Source organism: Spea bombifrons, chromosome 2 (genome assembly GCF_027358695.1).
Source record: "Spea bombifrons isolate aSpeBom1 chromosome 2, aSpeBom1.2.pri, whole genome shotgun sequence".
NCBI classification, from domain to species: domain Eukaryota; kingdom Metazoa; phylum Chordata; class Amphibia; order Anura; family Pelobatidae; genus Spea; species Spea bombifrons.
This window is the reverse complement of record NC_071088.1, coordinates 44,401,002-44,416,924: the sequence shown is the minus strand read 5'-3', so window position 1 is coordinate 44,416,924 and position 15,923 is coordinate 44,401,002. Positions and strand designations below refer to the sequence as shown.

At 38.0% G+C, this 15,923-nt stretch overlaps 1 protein-coding gene across 1 annotated transcript; it reads right to left on the bottom strand.

The window, feature by feature from the left end:
- Nucleotides 1-1,642: 1,642 nt before the first annotated feature.
- DDX52 (DExD-box helicase 52) lies at nt 1,643-15,354 on the bottom strand. The gene is made up of 15 exons (XM_053457669.1): nt 15,219-15,354; nt 12,703-12,880; nt 11,587-11,744; nt 11,184-11,369; nt 10,652-10,795; nt 10,371-10,482; nt 10,189-10,261; nt 9,301-9,504; nt 8,594-8,684; nt 6,723-6,845; nt 5,883-6,033; nt 5,540-5,615; nt 5,182-5,253; nt 4,032-4,124; nt 1,643-2,344 (listed from the first exon to the last, which is right to left on the bottom strand). Exons 1-15 carry the CDS (start codon nt 15,303-15,305, stop codon nt 2,278-2,280), a joined length of 1,815 nt encoding a protein of 604 aa, XP_053313644.1. The 5' UTR covers nt 15,306-15,354; the 3' UTR covers nt 1,643-2,277.
- Between the last annotated feature and the right edge of the window lie 569 nt (nt 15,355-15,923).

Below are 15,923 nucleotides of genomic sequence, written 5' to 3'. Positions count from 1 at the left end.
AGCCAGAGAGTGGGCCAGGTTATTTCCCTACTTACCTACATTAAGCAACAAATGCATGACTTCCTGGAGCAAAATGAGTTCTTTATGGGCGACATATTATACGTGGAGGTCAGAATGCTAATAGAGGAGTACATGCTGGCCACCCAAAAACTTTTAGGCACATGCTTGTCTGTAAGGTGCATGATATGCAGCACAAAAGAGGTATATGTTAAGAAAAGGAGATGTAGGAGTTGGAAATGTAAATTCCCAGGAGTGCCGGTAGCACCACCCACAATTCCCAATCCGTTGCACTCCACTGGAGCATCATTTGAGGTACCACCCAAGCTTCCCAAAGTCAGACTACTGGCTTCTGAAATTGCCAAAGCCTACGACGAAGAACTGACACTACATCCTTTTACTGACCCTCTTAAGTTATTGGGATCAGAAAGCGGTTATCTGGCTTGGCCATGCCTCCACTTAGCGGCCCAGCAGTTGCTTTCATGCCCACCCAGCAGTGTCAAAAGCAAGAGGGCTTTCTCTGACAGGCAACATACCTAACCCCCAAAGAACGCAGCTCTCCTCACACATGAAGGAGAAGATTGCTTTCTTGAAAGATAATCTGCCCAAATTAGGTTACCCAGCACTCAGTATTAAACATTCAAGTGCTTCTGTTCAGTCTCCTTACTTATTCTGAGGGATCAATTCTTTTTACTTTTCAAATATTGAGAAAAATCAGTCCAGCACCAAGGTAGTGCTGTATCTGCCTACTGTGTATCATCTGTCAGTGTGCCCAAGCCACATGCCTTACAAATGCTACTGCTGCTTCTCAATCTCCTTCCTTACTCTGTGGTGGTCAACTCATTTAGCTTCTATTCAATCTCCTTCCTAATTCTGAGGGATTAAATTGTTTTTATTTTTCAAATATTGTGGATATTCAGCCCTATAACTTTTTTTTTTTTTAAAAAAAGCAAACATTGGGTATTTCTAAACTCAGGAAAAATAGTAAAATCTACTTAGCAGGTGTTTTCATTAAGCTTTTGTAGATGAGTAAAAGATTTTTCTAATAAAAGTCAGAATTTTTTTTTCTCAGTTTTTCATTTTATACTTTTTGTTTTATAGTAAATTAAATGATACAATTGATAAAATAATGGTACCTAAAGAAAGCCCTTCCAGTCCTGAAAAAAACAATCTATAATTTGTGTGTGTTCTGCAAATAAAATAAAAACACAGCTAAACATAAACACAGCAGAAATGATAAAACGGCCATTCTCCCGAAAGGTACAAAAATAAAATCAGCCATTGTCATGAGGGGGTTAAAGCACAAAATAGTTTTATTTTATTTTTTTATGGAAAACCATGTGACTGCTTATTAACAATTTGCATGGGCTTAACATTAAAGGGACAGTTTAAATGCCAAAGGCATATTAACCCTTTGCAGTCCTATGTGAGAATATATTCCGACAAAATATTTTACCGCTTGTGCTCCAACGTCGGATTTCCTAGTGACCAGTAGAAATCGCTATTATACCATAAATGTTGCACCGAGAGTAAATTAGCCAGACTTAGAACAGAGTGATTCTGAATGTGATTTTAGTTTTTATACCAGGCGTATGTTTTGAAAAGTTTTATACAATGAAAAAATAGAGACTAGCATAATATATGGTTTTAGAATAGTATTTATTGCTTTGTATTTATAAGTTAACTGTGTTGTATAACAAAAAAGTTTCTTGTGAAAATTAAATCAAACCTGCTTAGGACACGTGTATTGGACCACAAAGGATTAAAGCACTTTGAGGTTAATTCAGAATTAAGCAGTCAAAAACTCAACACATTGGTTTCACTACACATAAATTATGTATGAATAAAATGTTTTTTTTTTCAAAGTCTGACATGTATATAAAAATGTACACAGCTAGAGCAAATGAAAAAAAACCCACCTAAAATATATTCATTATCCTGCCCCGATTTGGAATAGTTTTACAACCTTCCTTTTGAAATAGCAAAATATAAAATCGGATGACTGTATACATGTAGTATAAATGCATTGTATTTAAACTTGAAACAATCACAGAACAGCATGTTTATTATCTCGGCAAAGACAACTACAGTCATAAATTGTCCAACTGATCCAGGCAGGACATGATGTATTATTGTGAGCCAGTAAACCCCCCCCTTAAGCAATGTGCTCTTCTGAACTGTTCTTCCCATGCACTCCATGGAATGGTCTTCAACAGGATCATCCAGTCTCACTAGGTGCACCTAGGCCACAATAGATGTGCTTTAATTTTCTTGAGCTTGTTAGGATTTGCTTTTTTCTTGATTATCAGAATTTTTAGCCTCTTTCAACTTCTTCCGGATAATATTCCTGTTGGGAATAAACAGTGTTAATATATATTTTTTGTCTTCTGTAACCATTATTTTGTGCATTAGTCGATCTGCTTCTTGTATAAAGATGTATTCATGCTTTTAGCCAGGCATGAACCAGGACTTCAATAGTCACTAAAGAGCAAATTTGCACCAGAGGTGAATGTTTTAACTCATTACTACTCATTATCAGGGGGCAAACCACTGAGTTACTTGTCCAAGACAACCTGAGCCGCCACAGAACACAGATACTGTTGGAGATATCTTAAAACTCACCTCACTGACTTACAAATGCATTACACAGGCAAGTGTAGCTCCTTTAGCAGAAAAGGCTCACTGGGGTTTGGCCTTCATAATACTGAAAGGTAAACTATACTTCAAATACCCTCTTTAGTGAATAAACTAGTGTTACTTATTTTGTCAGTTACCACTTGTTATTTTATTCCCAAATTATACATACATCAATTATGTATAAGTCCAGTTACATTCATTGATTATTTTCTACATGGTTGTGATAGGATGATTTGTTCATAGGATCTGTTAATTTACATGGCCAATGGCTAATGGCTAATGTGGTACTGAACATTTATGTCACACAATCAACTCCTAGTTTTATTAGCGAGTTCCTCAATGTGACAGGGGTTGGCTTAATCAAAAGGTCACTTGAATTACTGTGTTACGTCAATGATGCATGCTTCTAAGAAGTGGTTCACGCAGATATCCGCAAGGAAAATGTAAATCAATCTAGTACTGATAAATGTACCAAAGTTCTGCTACTACTTTAATCAGGTTACTACTTCATGTTTGTAAACTAAATTAGCTTAGGTTAACATTATAATGGTTAAAGCAGACATCAGAAGCCATGTGCATATTTCATTCATGGTTGCTGCCCCTCTCCGACTGAAGCAAACACAGAATGTTTCTGTAGTGTAGTGGAGGTTGATTGGCACCTTAGACGACCAGCAACCATTCTTACTCGATCACAGCTTATGTGGGAGTAGGGCGGAGTGGTGTATGCGGGGAGGGCGGATTAATGGAAAAAATAATCGGCTAACTAAATTGATTATGAAAATAATCGTAAGTTGCAGCGCTAATGTCAAAGACTGTGGTGGGGAAGGGTTTGTGGTATGAGATATAAAAGCATTAGGGGTCTTACTTCAGAGATGCTGACATCATAGATACCCTTCTATCCAAGCTCCACAATGTTGAAAAATGTTATATAAAATTATAGTCAATTTGTATGTGCAAGCACATTAATTTGATTAATTAAAAGGCATGGGAGTTTTCAGGGAAATTATTTTGATCCTGTTACTTTTATAATTAACGTTTGGCATACATGGTGAAACAATGGGGAGAGGGTTTGCCACCAAATCATGTGATGGGAAGCATAGTATCTACAAACAGATTTCATGCTTCCCTAGGTTTATGTTGTCACTTAAATGCAACTACAAAAATGAAACTTCAAAAATGACCCCCTATCTTCCATGAGAAAAGATATTCAACAGGTTAAAAAGAAGCTGTTTGGTACACGGTAATTTTCTGATATGGACTTATGCTAACCTTCAGTAGCTGAAGAATAAAAAACAATTGGCAAATATTGTTTGATTGATGCTTTTTTAACGGTTGGATATACGTCACATCCCATCTCAATAATTATTGTGCTAAAAAGTGGTAAAACAGAACTGTACCGTTTCCATTTGGCTTTTTCCAAAATGAACTTTGGAGTGGTGCGAATACTCTCTCTTTTCAAAGGGTTTTTGACCATCCGCTTTTTCTGTTTGCTGTAAAAATGGACATTGCAGTGCATTAAAACTATTCACAATACAACCATATACAAGTAATTTCTTTGTACGCTGTAGACTAAATGATTTCTTCAAATCTTAATACACATTCAGAGTCAATTAAATGCATACTCCCAGGCATGATTGCAAATATTGGATAGTCAGCGTTAATCGTCAATGCTTGATATTTTCAATATATCATGAAATATGATTAATGACTTAATGCCTGCGATTCAGACATTTTGAGAAAGAAACTCTAGTTCGCCAAGTAAAAAAAATATTTATAGGAACTGGTTTGCTCTCAGAAAATAATGTTGTCCTTAAAAGGCATAATTTAAAAACATTTTTTTTTTAAAAAAGTTTGGTTAGTTTTAGGTTAAATATAGAACATTAAAGGGGCACCTCAGTCATCAATGCACTTTTACATACAATAACAGAGTGTCCTCTTTAAATTAACTTTTTTTCCACAAAGGCCCCCCTCTGTGCATTTGCTCTCTTTCCCTGCAAGCCATTTACATGGATGATGTGTTCTGTCTGAACAGGAGGTCCAGGGACCCTCGTGAGAGCCCACGTACATGTGTAAAAAGCCCTGGCGCTAATAAAGCTATGAGTGCTTTCTTGTCAGTGATTGGCTGCTTCAACCATACGGGCTGCACTGGGGGTGGTGCACTCCAGCATTTTTGCCGGGGGTTTTCTTTATTTGATAAAAGGAGGCTGGGAAAGAATGCATAGAACATTCAAATTTCTCCTTTTAAGGGTAAGCTTTACTCTAGCAAAAACAACCATATTTCTGGAAAGCACCTGAAGACCTATACTGCAATAGTGAACATACTGAACCATATTTAAAAAGATCAAATACCTGGGCACAATTTTCCAAGCGATTGCTCCACATTTAAACACTTTGACCCAGAAGGGCACTTTACAAACATTCGCTACTGTTTCATATTACTGCACATGTACAGAAAAATGGGATGGCTAAGGAAAATTAAAATCAGACAATGTGCTCATTTCCATTTTTGTGTAGTCAAAGTGAAATAGCGCTGTGTGTTAAACTCACCTTTGCAACTTTTTAAAGTGTTTTATGTAGTCTGGCACCGGGCATCCTGCTTGCTGTATAACACTGGCTACACTACAAAACAAAACCAAATGCACAAGTTACTACACCTACAATTTTAGAATATTTCTTCTGTTTTAGGTAACTGAATTGTAATCATGATGTGAAGGAGGGACAAGAGCAGAAAGAACAGAAATCAATTTGAAGAAAAACAAAACAAAAACAGTTCTGCTATTAAAAGGTTTTGTACGAGGATCTATTCAAGTATATAGATCAGACTGTGTCTCCCTTAACCCTGTAATATGTGTTACAAGTGGACATAAAAAGAAATGCATGCACACATTTACTACAAAGAACTTACCTTCGTAGCAATGGCTTATCATCCTCTGTAAAGAAGTTTATTGCTTTACCTTTGTGTCCTGCTCTGCCAGTACGCCCTACAGTTAAAATCAGATACTCAGAATTAGTAGTTTATAAAAAAAAAAGGTATAATAGTGCTAAACCCCTTCACGACAAAGCCCGTACATGTATGAGCTCACAATACATTGTCCTTAATGGCTTCATGGACAACCCGTTGTCTTTAAGGGGTTAAAAAAGGTTTTATTGGAGCAAAAACACTAAAACTATCGGAAAATGGCACCAATCAACAGCTCCTACAAAAAAAAATTAATTGTATAATATCAATAGAATATATCATACTTTACCTATTCTGTGTATGTACTCTACAGCACTGGTTGGAAAATCATAGTTTATAACCATGTTTACGCCTTTGAAATCTATGCCTCTAGCCAGAAGAGCTGTACAAATGAGTACCCAAATCTTCCCTTCTCTGAAACTTCTTATGACATTATCTCTCTGTTAAAGAAAAAATAAAGTCAAACAGGCAGTTCACAATTTTGCCAGCATGATAAATGTAGAATACAAAATAAAACATACAAGTTGATTTTTTTGAAGATATTCTTGCATTTCTTATCATGGGGAAAGTACAGTAACTCCATTTATATTGGTTAGTTAAAGTGACCAGATGGAATGTGGGGCAGTTCCAATTTTGAACCCGCAGTGCCAAAGAGACATACCCATGCATATGGGGTATTCTTGTACTCGGGGGGTGGGGGGTGGTTATCTAAATAAAAATCACAAGTTGTTTCAATAATTTCATGTACCCAGGGGAAAAAATACTGAAATACTCTGTTCGGATAGAAGATTGCTGTACACAGGGCTGGACTGGCCCCCCGGGAAATTTCCGGTCGGCCAGCAGACCCACCTTCAAAACAGCCTCTGAACGGCTGAGAGAGTTAAAGTGAAGTTAAAGTTTGTTTCACAATAAAAAATATATATATATTTTGCATCTTCAAAATGGTATGCATGTTCTGTAAATCAAATGATACAAACTTCCAACAAATCCATTTTCATTCCAGGTAATGTAATAGGACAAAACACCAAGGGGGGTGGTGAATACTTTTGCATAGCACTGTAATTTGTTCATGAAGTAATAATAATCATCCATGTAAGCAGAGTATGTAATGTGTGTCAATAACATATACCTGTTGCTGTGTCCTGTCTGCGTGAATGACATCCACATTAATTCCCTCATAAATTAGTTCATGAAATAGCTCCTTAGCACGATCAATAGACTGTACGAACACCAAAACTGGGGGACTGAAACCCTGGAACAGAGAGGAAATAAATCAAAACATTATAACTGCAAAGACCTCATAGTGGTATTTTCACATAAAAAAGCAAGCACACTTCTTTCACAATGCAAGCCTGTGTGGTGTGTAAACACGCACGCCGATCAGGCATAACATTATGGCCACCAGCTGAATACCTTTGTAGGTCTCCTTTTGCCGCTATAACAGCCCTGACCCATCTGGCACAAAGTAGAGCCCTGCGCGGGACTGCTTTTTTAATCCCGCTCCCGCTGTTTTTAATCCCGCTCCCGCAATGTGGGTGTTCCGCTCCCGCCACATTTGTGGCCAATCCCGCCCGCTCCCGCCACATTTGTGGCCAATCACGCCTGCCTCCTTACCTGATTTCCCGCGCAGTCGCGCAAGTTGTTCCGCTATAACAGCCCTGACCCATCTGGCACAAAGTAGAGCCCTGCGCGGGACTGCTTTTTTAATCCCGCTCCCGCTGTTTTTAATCCCGCTCCCGCAATGTGGGTGTTCCGCTCCCGCCACATTTGTGGCCAATCTCGCCCGCTCCCGCCACATTTGTGGCCAATCACGCCCGCCTCCTTACCTGATTTCCCGCGCAGTCGCGCAAGTTGTTCCCTCACAGCGTCTCTTCTCTTGCTCCGCCCAGGAACAAGGCGGAGTCACAGGAAGTGACGTCACATCACATGACTCCGCCTTGTTCCTGGGCGGAGCAAGATAGGAGACACTGTTATGGAGCAGCGAGAAGACAGCCTTGCGGGACTGCGCGGGATTACCGGGACCCGCAGGTACAGTGTCTGACCGCCCGCTCCCGCAGCCCCAGCAAGACCGCCCGCAAGTTTATTGGCAGGTCCCGCGGGACCCGCCTCCCAATGCAGTCCTCTAGCACAAAGACACTGTCAACAGATCCTTTAAGCCCTGTAAATTGCAAGGTGGGGGCTCCAAAGATGCACCTGGTGCCATGTGTTCTCCAGCTGCGCATACGCACCCGGCTAGCCATGTGACAGACCACATGATTCATCAGACCAGGCCAGCTTGGTGGTCCAGTTCTTATGCTGACATTTCTATTGTAGACACTTTCGGCAGTGGACAGGGATCAGCATTGGCCCCCTGACTGGTCTGCAGCTACGCAGCCCCATACGCAACAATCAGCAATGCACTGTGTGTCTAGACACCTATTAGACTCAGCATTAACTTTTTCAGCAATTTGAGCTACAGTAGATCATCTGATGGATTTGACCACACGAGCCAACCTTTGACCCTACGTGCATCAATGCTCCTTGGCTGCCCATTCACTGCTTTTCCTTGGACCACTCATAGGTAGAGACCACTACAGTCCGGGAACACACCACAATAGCTGAAGTTTTAGAGACGCTCTGACTCCGTTGTCTAGCCATCACAATGCTTGCCCATTTTTCCTTCTTCTAACACATCAACTTTAAGGAACGAAATGTTCGATTGCTGCCTATATCTTAGCCGCTGACAGGTATCATGACAACAAGATAATCGGTGTTATTCACTTCGCCTGTCAATGGTCATGATGTTATGGCTGATGGGTGTGTGTGTATATCTATCTATCTTAATATATACACACACATACAGTTTTAAGCAAGCCACAAAACCAGACTGGATATATTTTTTTACATCAATGTATAAGACCCCCCCGTAGCTTTTTAATTAAACTTTGCCTGTGTTGTATGTGCATTCATATCCTCCTATATTAAGTGCATTACTAAGTTAGGTTAGGTAGAAACACATACCTTTTTAATGAGATCTCTCATAGCCAATAATTTGCCCGTTTCAGACCCAACAAACAAAAGTGACTGTTCCACTGTATCTGCAGCAGAGTTTCTAAAATTAAAATAAAAAAAACCAGCATCAAAATACTTTCTAAATATTTTCAATATATGTCAAGTGTATTTATCTAAAAATCGGTACGCTGGCAAGAGCAGGACACTCTTCTTCTGCATCAAATAGTATATTGTCAATGTTATTCCTTTTTCCATATTAAATAGTATATTGTCAATGTCATTCGTTTTCATGTATTTTCATAAATACATATTGTTAGTCCCCAATTGCAAGCACTCTAATCAGTAAAGAAAAAATGGCTAAATGAACAAAACATAACTTGTTAAGCCTGAAATACACCATGCAACTACCATTTATACATTTCCATTAGATACTGGAAAAATTGCTAAGGTTTTATAATTTATTTTCATTCCATCGGACCATCTTAAAATTAGACACACGTATGCAGTACATTAGTTTACTTTGGAGTGCACATAATTGTTAGGCAGCCATAAGCAGAAGCATATACAAATTGCTATAATATTAATAGCTTTTCATTGACTTCAAATAGTATTAAAGTGCTTTTTTTTTGTCTTACTTTCAATATGCAAGGAAAGGAAAAGAAAGGTAGAGGACTGAATTTAATACCTTGCTGAGTAGTTAGCTCAGAATCTCTTACCTTGCACCAACAGAAACCGAAACCACGTTGTCAAGGTGTAGCTTGCACCACTGTTCCACATCATGAGCAAACGTCGCACTGAACATGGCTCTTTTAACAAGGTGGGACGTGCATACTACAAATATGGAAGCCAGCTGATCTCTGAATCCTGTCTTCCCATCTTCAAATAGCTTATCTGACTCATCAACAATTAGCCATTCGACACTGCAAAATAAGAGCGGAATGATTATACAAAACCACTAGTACAAACGGAAAGGTACAAGATAAGAGAATGCAGTATACCCTATCCAAGTGCCACAAAATCAATCTGAACATGTGTAAAAAAAAAAAATAAAAAAATAATAATAAAAAAAAAAGTTCAACAAGTTATGTTATGAACTTTATAAAAATTTACCAGATTTAGTCCTGTATTAAATGAGTAACATGTTGAAAAATTAAATGGATTGCTTAAGCTTAGTAAAACGTCATTGTTACTTCTTGCCCCAGTGTTTTGGTTTTCAACAGCCAGGTAGAAATATACATTTTATAATACAACTAAGCCAGGTCAACACTCTCACACCACTAAGGTGAATTAAACAGTTATAAAATACAAGAACTAAACCCAAAATATAAACTAAACATTATGCTGGAAAATTCTGTATACAGACACTGTTGCCTGTTTATAACGTGCCAGTATACTTGTAACGTCAATACCCCGGTGTACAGCAAATCTAATCTCCTTACTAATCAAACTCCAAACTCAGGTGTGTCTCACAAATGGACATTGGTACACTAATACAGATAAACAGGAGCTATAATAATAATAAATACCTAATGTGTAAAACACCATTACATGGCTTTTTCTTAGCTTACCCAACTTTTAGAATATCAGAAAATCATATCAAGTACCTTGAAAGATCAATCTCAGGAGGATCTTGCTTTAGCAAATAAATCAGTCTGTGGGGAGTTGTGACCAGAATATCTACAATACAGAAAAGGAAAGGTTTATGGAAAAGAAACAAATTAAAAAAATATATATATAATATAAAGAGAAAAATCAAACTACGAAGCTGACATCCTAACATACTTACCACATTTTTTTGAGGACTTTGGACCAAATTTTTTTGCAGCCACAGCAGCTTTATCAATCATGTGTATCCTGAAGCCGATGCCATCTGATAGCTTGACTAGTTCTCGATGCGTCTAAACGAAAATTCACAAAACATACATTGTGAAACAGTCAACCTGAAATTCAACAATGTATTCTTTTGCAATATGTCCCCATTTATTGACTTTTTTTCCTGTATTGAGTTATTCCCGGGTACCCTTTGTTATATGCATGGATATGACAGATATCGGACACCAGCCATACCTGACTTGCAAGTTCTCTTGTAGGCGATATGATCAGTGCCCTGAAGCCTTTATTCATTGGATTCTTAAGATGCGTTAAAATTGGGATGCAGAATGCCATCGTCTTCCCAGAACCAGTGGGAGCACAAGCCAGTATTTCTCGACCCTTAAATAGAATAGTGAAAACCAAAGACTGATGAACTAATACCATCAATATATATAGCGTATGGATCAATACATCAGAAATGCTACTGTTATGAGAACACCTTACTTATGTATTTGTCAAGAAAAAGCAAGGAAATGTAAGATCACATAAGGACTCAACGTCTAGAAACTACATTTCCTATAATGAACACTTAATGTAAAAACCTAAATTTTTTTTGGCCATTCCTGAACATTTCATAGCTCAGTCCCATTGGGAACATTTTATGGATGGGTTGCAGATTTTGTGCACATGCTCAGCAGTACAAACACAAAAATTGAGTGGAAAACCAGCATTTCTACAACTATACCAAACTTGTACATGGGAAAATATACAGATTTTAGATACTTACATGCAACATGAGTGGTATGGCTTGCATTTGGATGGGTGTGGGAGCATTGAAACCAGCATCTTTCACATTCTGAATGATCCTTGAATTAATTTTGTACTCTTCATGAAGCTGTTCAAAGGTCGCAACAGGCTCTGGAATATCTGTTCCTTGCACATAGATTTTATGCTTATTCCTAAAATTATTTATCTACATGGTTGAAACAAATAAATAAAAATAATTATGTAGTATTCAAGGTCTCAATCAATGTCCCACTTTGGCATCACATACTCTCCTGCTCCAGCAGGAAAGGTAAGGACACAAATTACATTTAAAATAAATATATCAAAAATTAATCAAATCCCCCAGACATTTTTTCATTTTAGTTCATATCAAAACCATTTGTATTATCGTGTGACCTAGGCACCTTATCAATTCTCTGTTGCTCCAGTTTTTCAGCAGACCGTTTTTGATTCTTCACTTTCCCACCATTTATTTTCGCCTCTACAGAGGACATCCAGCAGATAGATGTGTCAGCAACTGCTTTGCGTTTTTCCAATGAAGAGTCTTCATCTTCACAATTTTCTACAGCAAAATTGAGTAGGAAATTGATTACTGTACTAAATTATTAATTTTGTTTGTGATCAAAATATCAACTTTAATATAAACCAATACTAATGTTAATCATTACCAGTTTCAAAGTTTGCAGGTCACTTTCTGCCTTTCAATATGCTAGTGGAATATTTAAGGTGCTGTTACACACAAATGAAATAACTAATCAGAAGCCAACCATCTACGTACAATTGTTTGAAAGAGGGAGAAGGCTAATGAATGCTAAGCTCCAGTGATCAAAGCTCCCTCTCCCCCAAAAACTTTATACCGTATTTGCGTGATTATAAGACAAGGGTTTTTTCCGAGCAAACGCACTGAAAAATAACCACTGTCTTATATTCAAGGTCGTCTTCTAATCAGACCTCAAATAGAAGTCTGTCTACAAGACTAAGATCCAGATCCCCCGCAGCGCTGCAGGGGACCTGGATCCTCCACTCCGGCAGCCGGTGGAGGTCTGCGTGATGCTTCAGTTGAAAAACTGAAATGCGCACCTCCCAAATGTGGCCTTTTAGCCTGAACAGCCTAAAGCTCTTTCCAGAAACAGAAGAGGCTACCCCTGCAGCATCCCTCCTCCTCCACGATCTGACCATTCTTGTCACCAATTGGGTGCTTGAAGCAGCCAGTCAGTGTCAGGAAAGTGTTACCATTCAAATCAAAGGCAGGACTTTTGAAATATAAGGCACTGCACCCCTGCACACGACATTCACGGAGCCAGTGCTGGAGCTGACTGGAGAGGCAGAGGTGCTCAGTCAAAAACATCTCTTGCAGGGAATTTAACTAGGGGTGTGAAAAGTGGCAAATGCATATGGGGTGATTCTGTTGAAATCCCTCAGCATTTTTTAAAATGAACCACACGGCACTCACTAGTATGTTATTCAAATTTAACAACAAAAAATAAGCCAAAGAGTATGTTACCCAATGTTCTCCTTACCTTGTAGTTTCCTTTTTTTCACTCTCTTCCCCAAATCTTTGTTCTTGGCATCTTCTTTAGGAATAGTATTTTTTTCTTTTTGTAAAATATGCTTCTCAGAGAGTTTTGGTTCTTTTCGAAAAAAATCTAGATTCTCCAAGCTATCAGATGGCAAGTTATTCTCCTTGCATTTTATCAACTGCAAAAGAAACCAAGGGAATAGAAGGAAACAGTTGTTACTGTAGATTAGAAGGTTCTTTGTATACAAACTAGCCCTACTCAACACCCAGAAGCATCAGACCCTTTCTCAATCATCAAGCGCACACACAAGTTGTGGTTTTAGCCCCCTTATATCGATGTTTGTTATTAAGAGCCAACACTGACATGTTTATCCACTATGAAGGGCTGAGCTGGGTGAAAACTCCTACCTAGTAAACTTTGCATTGTACAGGTTCAGTCAAGCTTCAATCACCGATGTTGGTCCTTTGTAATCCATAGTAAGCATGAAACCACAATTCTCCTCCAAGCTGCCCAGTTAACTATACCTTTGGTGAATGGATCCCCGAAAAGCAACTGTGGCCTGCATGTGCTCACAGCACACCTAGACAGGACTTATTTGCAGTGCACTACTACAGAGTTTATATAACAGCTACTCATTTTAATAGCACAATTTATACACTTCAGACCAAAATATTTCTCATCATCAAAGAAAAGTACCTGCTACCTTTACGACTGGAGCACTTTAAATCACAAACAATATAAAGCCTATTAGGAAAAACAACTTCTTTACAGCAAATGTACACATCTTATTTTCTAGACTTGTGCACAATTTGGACACATTTTTAATTTTGTTTTTGGTCCATTCATATTCAGAGGGCTTTTCCATACGAAAACAAAACTTGTTGGCACTCATTAACTCTCTCAATTTCTCCCTACCACATTCAAGTATCCATAAGGGCAGAGTCATGGCACGTCCCGTGGGGTCAGCCTCTCCCCAATTCCCTCAATCAGGGTGAGGTTGTCCTCATGGTGTGCACTAAGCCTCTGCCCTGTTGCGGAAATGGTACAAGAGACCATGCTAACTGAGCAAATAGCAGGGGAAATGGATCACGAAAAAAGACAGAAGAACAAGAAGAGGCAAGACAAGAAATGGAGCCACATGAAAGGAGACAAACACGGAACTAGTTATGCAGAGAAAGAAGGGAGACAGAGAGAGAGTGTGAGTGGAAAAAAAAGGAGAATTCAGAGCTCTCTGCTTCATCTGTTTGTTTCCTTGGGGTCCCTTCAGCTGTAACACAATGTTTCTTAAAATGAGCCCTAACTTCATTTGAAAATTTGCAAATTCTGTGTCTAACATTTTTTATATATATTTCCAACAAAAAATTTTCACATCCAGTTAAAGAAGTTGAGTCATGAAGACATGATCACTTGTGTTTCAAAGCCACTATTTCATACAGCGTAGTAACATACATAGAAATTAAGTCCTTATTAATATTTTAGAGCTTCTTGATCTAAGGAGAAATCGAACTGCCTTTTGGAGTCAATAAGGACGCTGATTTGAAATATAGCCACATTGAGTTCCATCTGTTTGTTGAGTTGAAGATTTGTTGCTCCGAGTCCTATACAGAGATCCCTATGTGAGTACCCACGTTTACTTCACTTGGATTTCACTTCTGAGGACTTAAGGACTTTAAGAATTCAACATTAATCATTTCATTGTTTTCATTATAATTAAATTTGAAGGTTTATTGTTACATTTATTCACGACAGATTTTTTTTTTTTTATTTAAATTAAGAAACTTGTCAAGTGGGCAGAGTTATGCACACGAAATAGAAAGTACGAGGATACGGAAGCATCTTTAATCCTTAATTCGTTGAATATCCCTCTAATTGGATTTCTTTGAGCTTTATACATTTATAATTCATTTTTTTTTAGTATTTTTTAATCATTTATGTATTTTTATAGCTATTTATTTATTCATCTGTGGGTAATACTTTGTATTGGTAATATTTATTGTTCAAATTTATATTGATTCAGCACCGCTCCTTAGAATAGCGCAGGATGTCGTCTTTTTTTTTTTTTTAAGTTGTATTGTTGGTGCAACTACTGTCCCTTTTGCTGCTTTTACACATTTAGTGAATTTTATTTAGTCTAATCTAAAATCTTCACCTTTAACACCTAACACAAAAGACACTACCTACTGCCATATAAACGAAATCCTAAATCGACAGATCGATAATCGATTTGCTTAGCATACCATACAGCTTAGTTGCTGTGTAAGTGGAACAAAACCCTTAACAGATCATATAAAATCAGACAGGTCTAACTTTCGATAACAGGGAATCTGTCCCACATTAATAAGGAGGGAGTTCATTGAAAAGTACAAGCTAAAAGACAGGATACACTATCTTTTAATACAATTAGAATTAGACATGATGAACCACGTGCAATTTTAACAATATTCGCTGCACGTTCCAACAAAGTTCTGGGGGGGATACGTAAAAGCCACGCTACCCCTTACGCTTAGTATACGAACCTTAAACTTTTCAGCATCAACGTTAAATCGTTTTAGATCAAACTTTGCACCAGATCCCAGCCTGCGAAACAGATCAGTGGCATCCATACTTGCTCCCAGAATGCACCGAAAAAGGAACCACGCGAGACAAGAGGGCAATGAATAACACTTCCGGTCACATGACATGTGCGTTTACTCTAGGTTCTGCCTGCGTTACGTTGGTGGGATCGACTGATTCATGATGTCTAATCTTTGATACGACACTCTAATTTTACCTTGGCGGACTTTTAGAGGAAATTATATATATATCTATTATTTATTTATATATATCTACACATATATATCTACACACACACACACACACACACTATATATATACTCGCTCCTAGTACAAAAATAATAATTATAGGGATATTGTACAGCCACAATGCACGGAAAAGTAAATTAATCATGTCTCTGCCCTAATAAAATAATGATGTTAATTCAAAAAAATTAAATCAATAACCTTTACACGCATCTGTCTTGGATGTGATACCTTCACTTCGGGTGTGCCAGTTTTTATCATCCATTGTCAGTAAAATCTTAAATACCTATATTTTTACATGAGAAGCCTTTTTTTTATGGTGTTATTTTTTTTTTGCATCAGGATCTCGTTCTACTAAATGCCGCTCTTTTTGCACTAATGTATAGATTTTTTTTGTTGGGGGGGTCAAGCAAGTATAACAG

Coding starts and splice junctions, on each gene's coding strand:
- DDX52 (XM_053457669.1), bottom strand. CDS start 15,305: ATGGATGCCACTGATCTGTTTCGCAGGCTGGGATCTGGTGCAAAGTTT. Junction 10,796..11,183: donor CCATACCACTCATGTTGCAT/GTAAGTATCTAA, acceptor ATTCTATTTAAG/GGTCGAGAAATACTGGCTTG. Junction 2,345..4,031: donor GAAAAAGCCAAATGGAAACG/GTACAGTTCTGT, acceptor TATTCCCAACAG/GAATATTATCCGGAAGAAGT.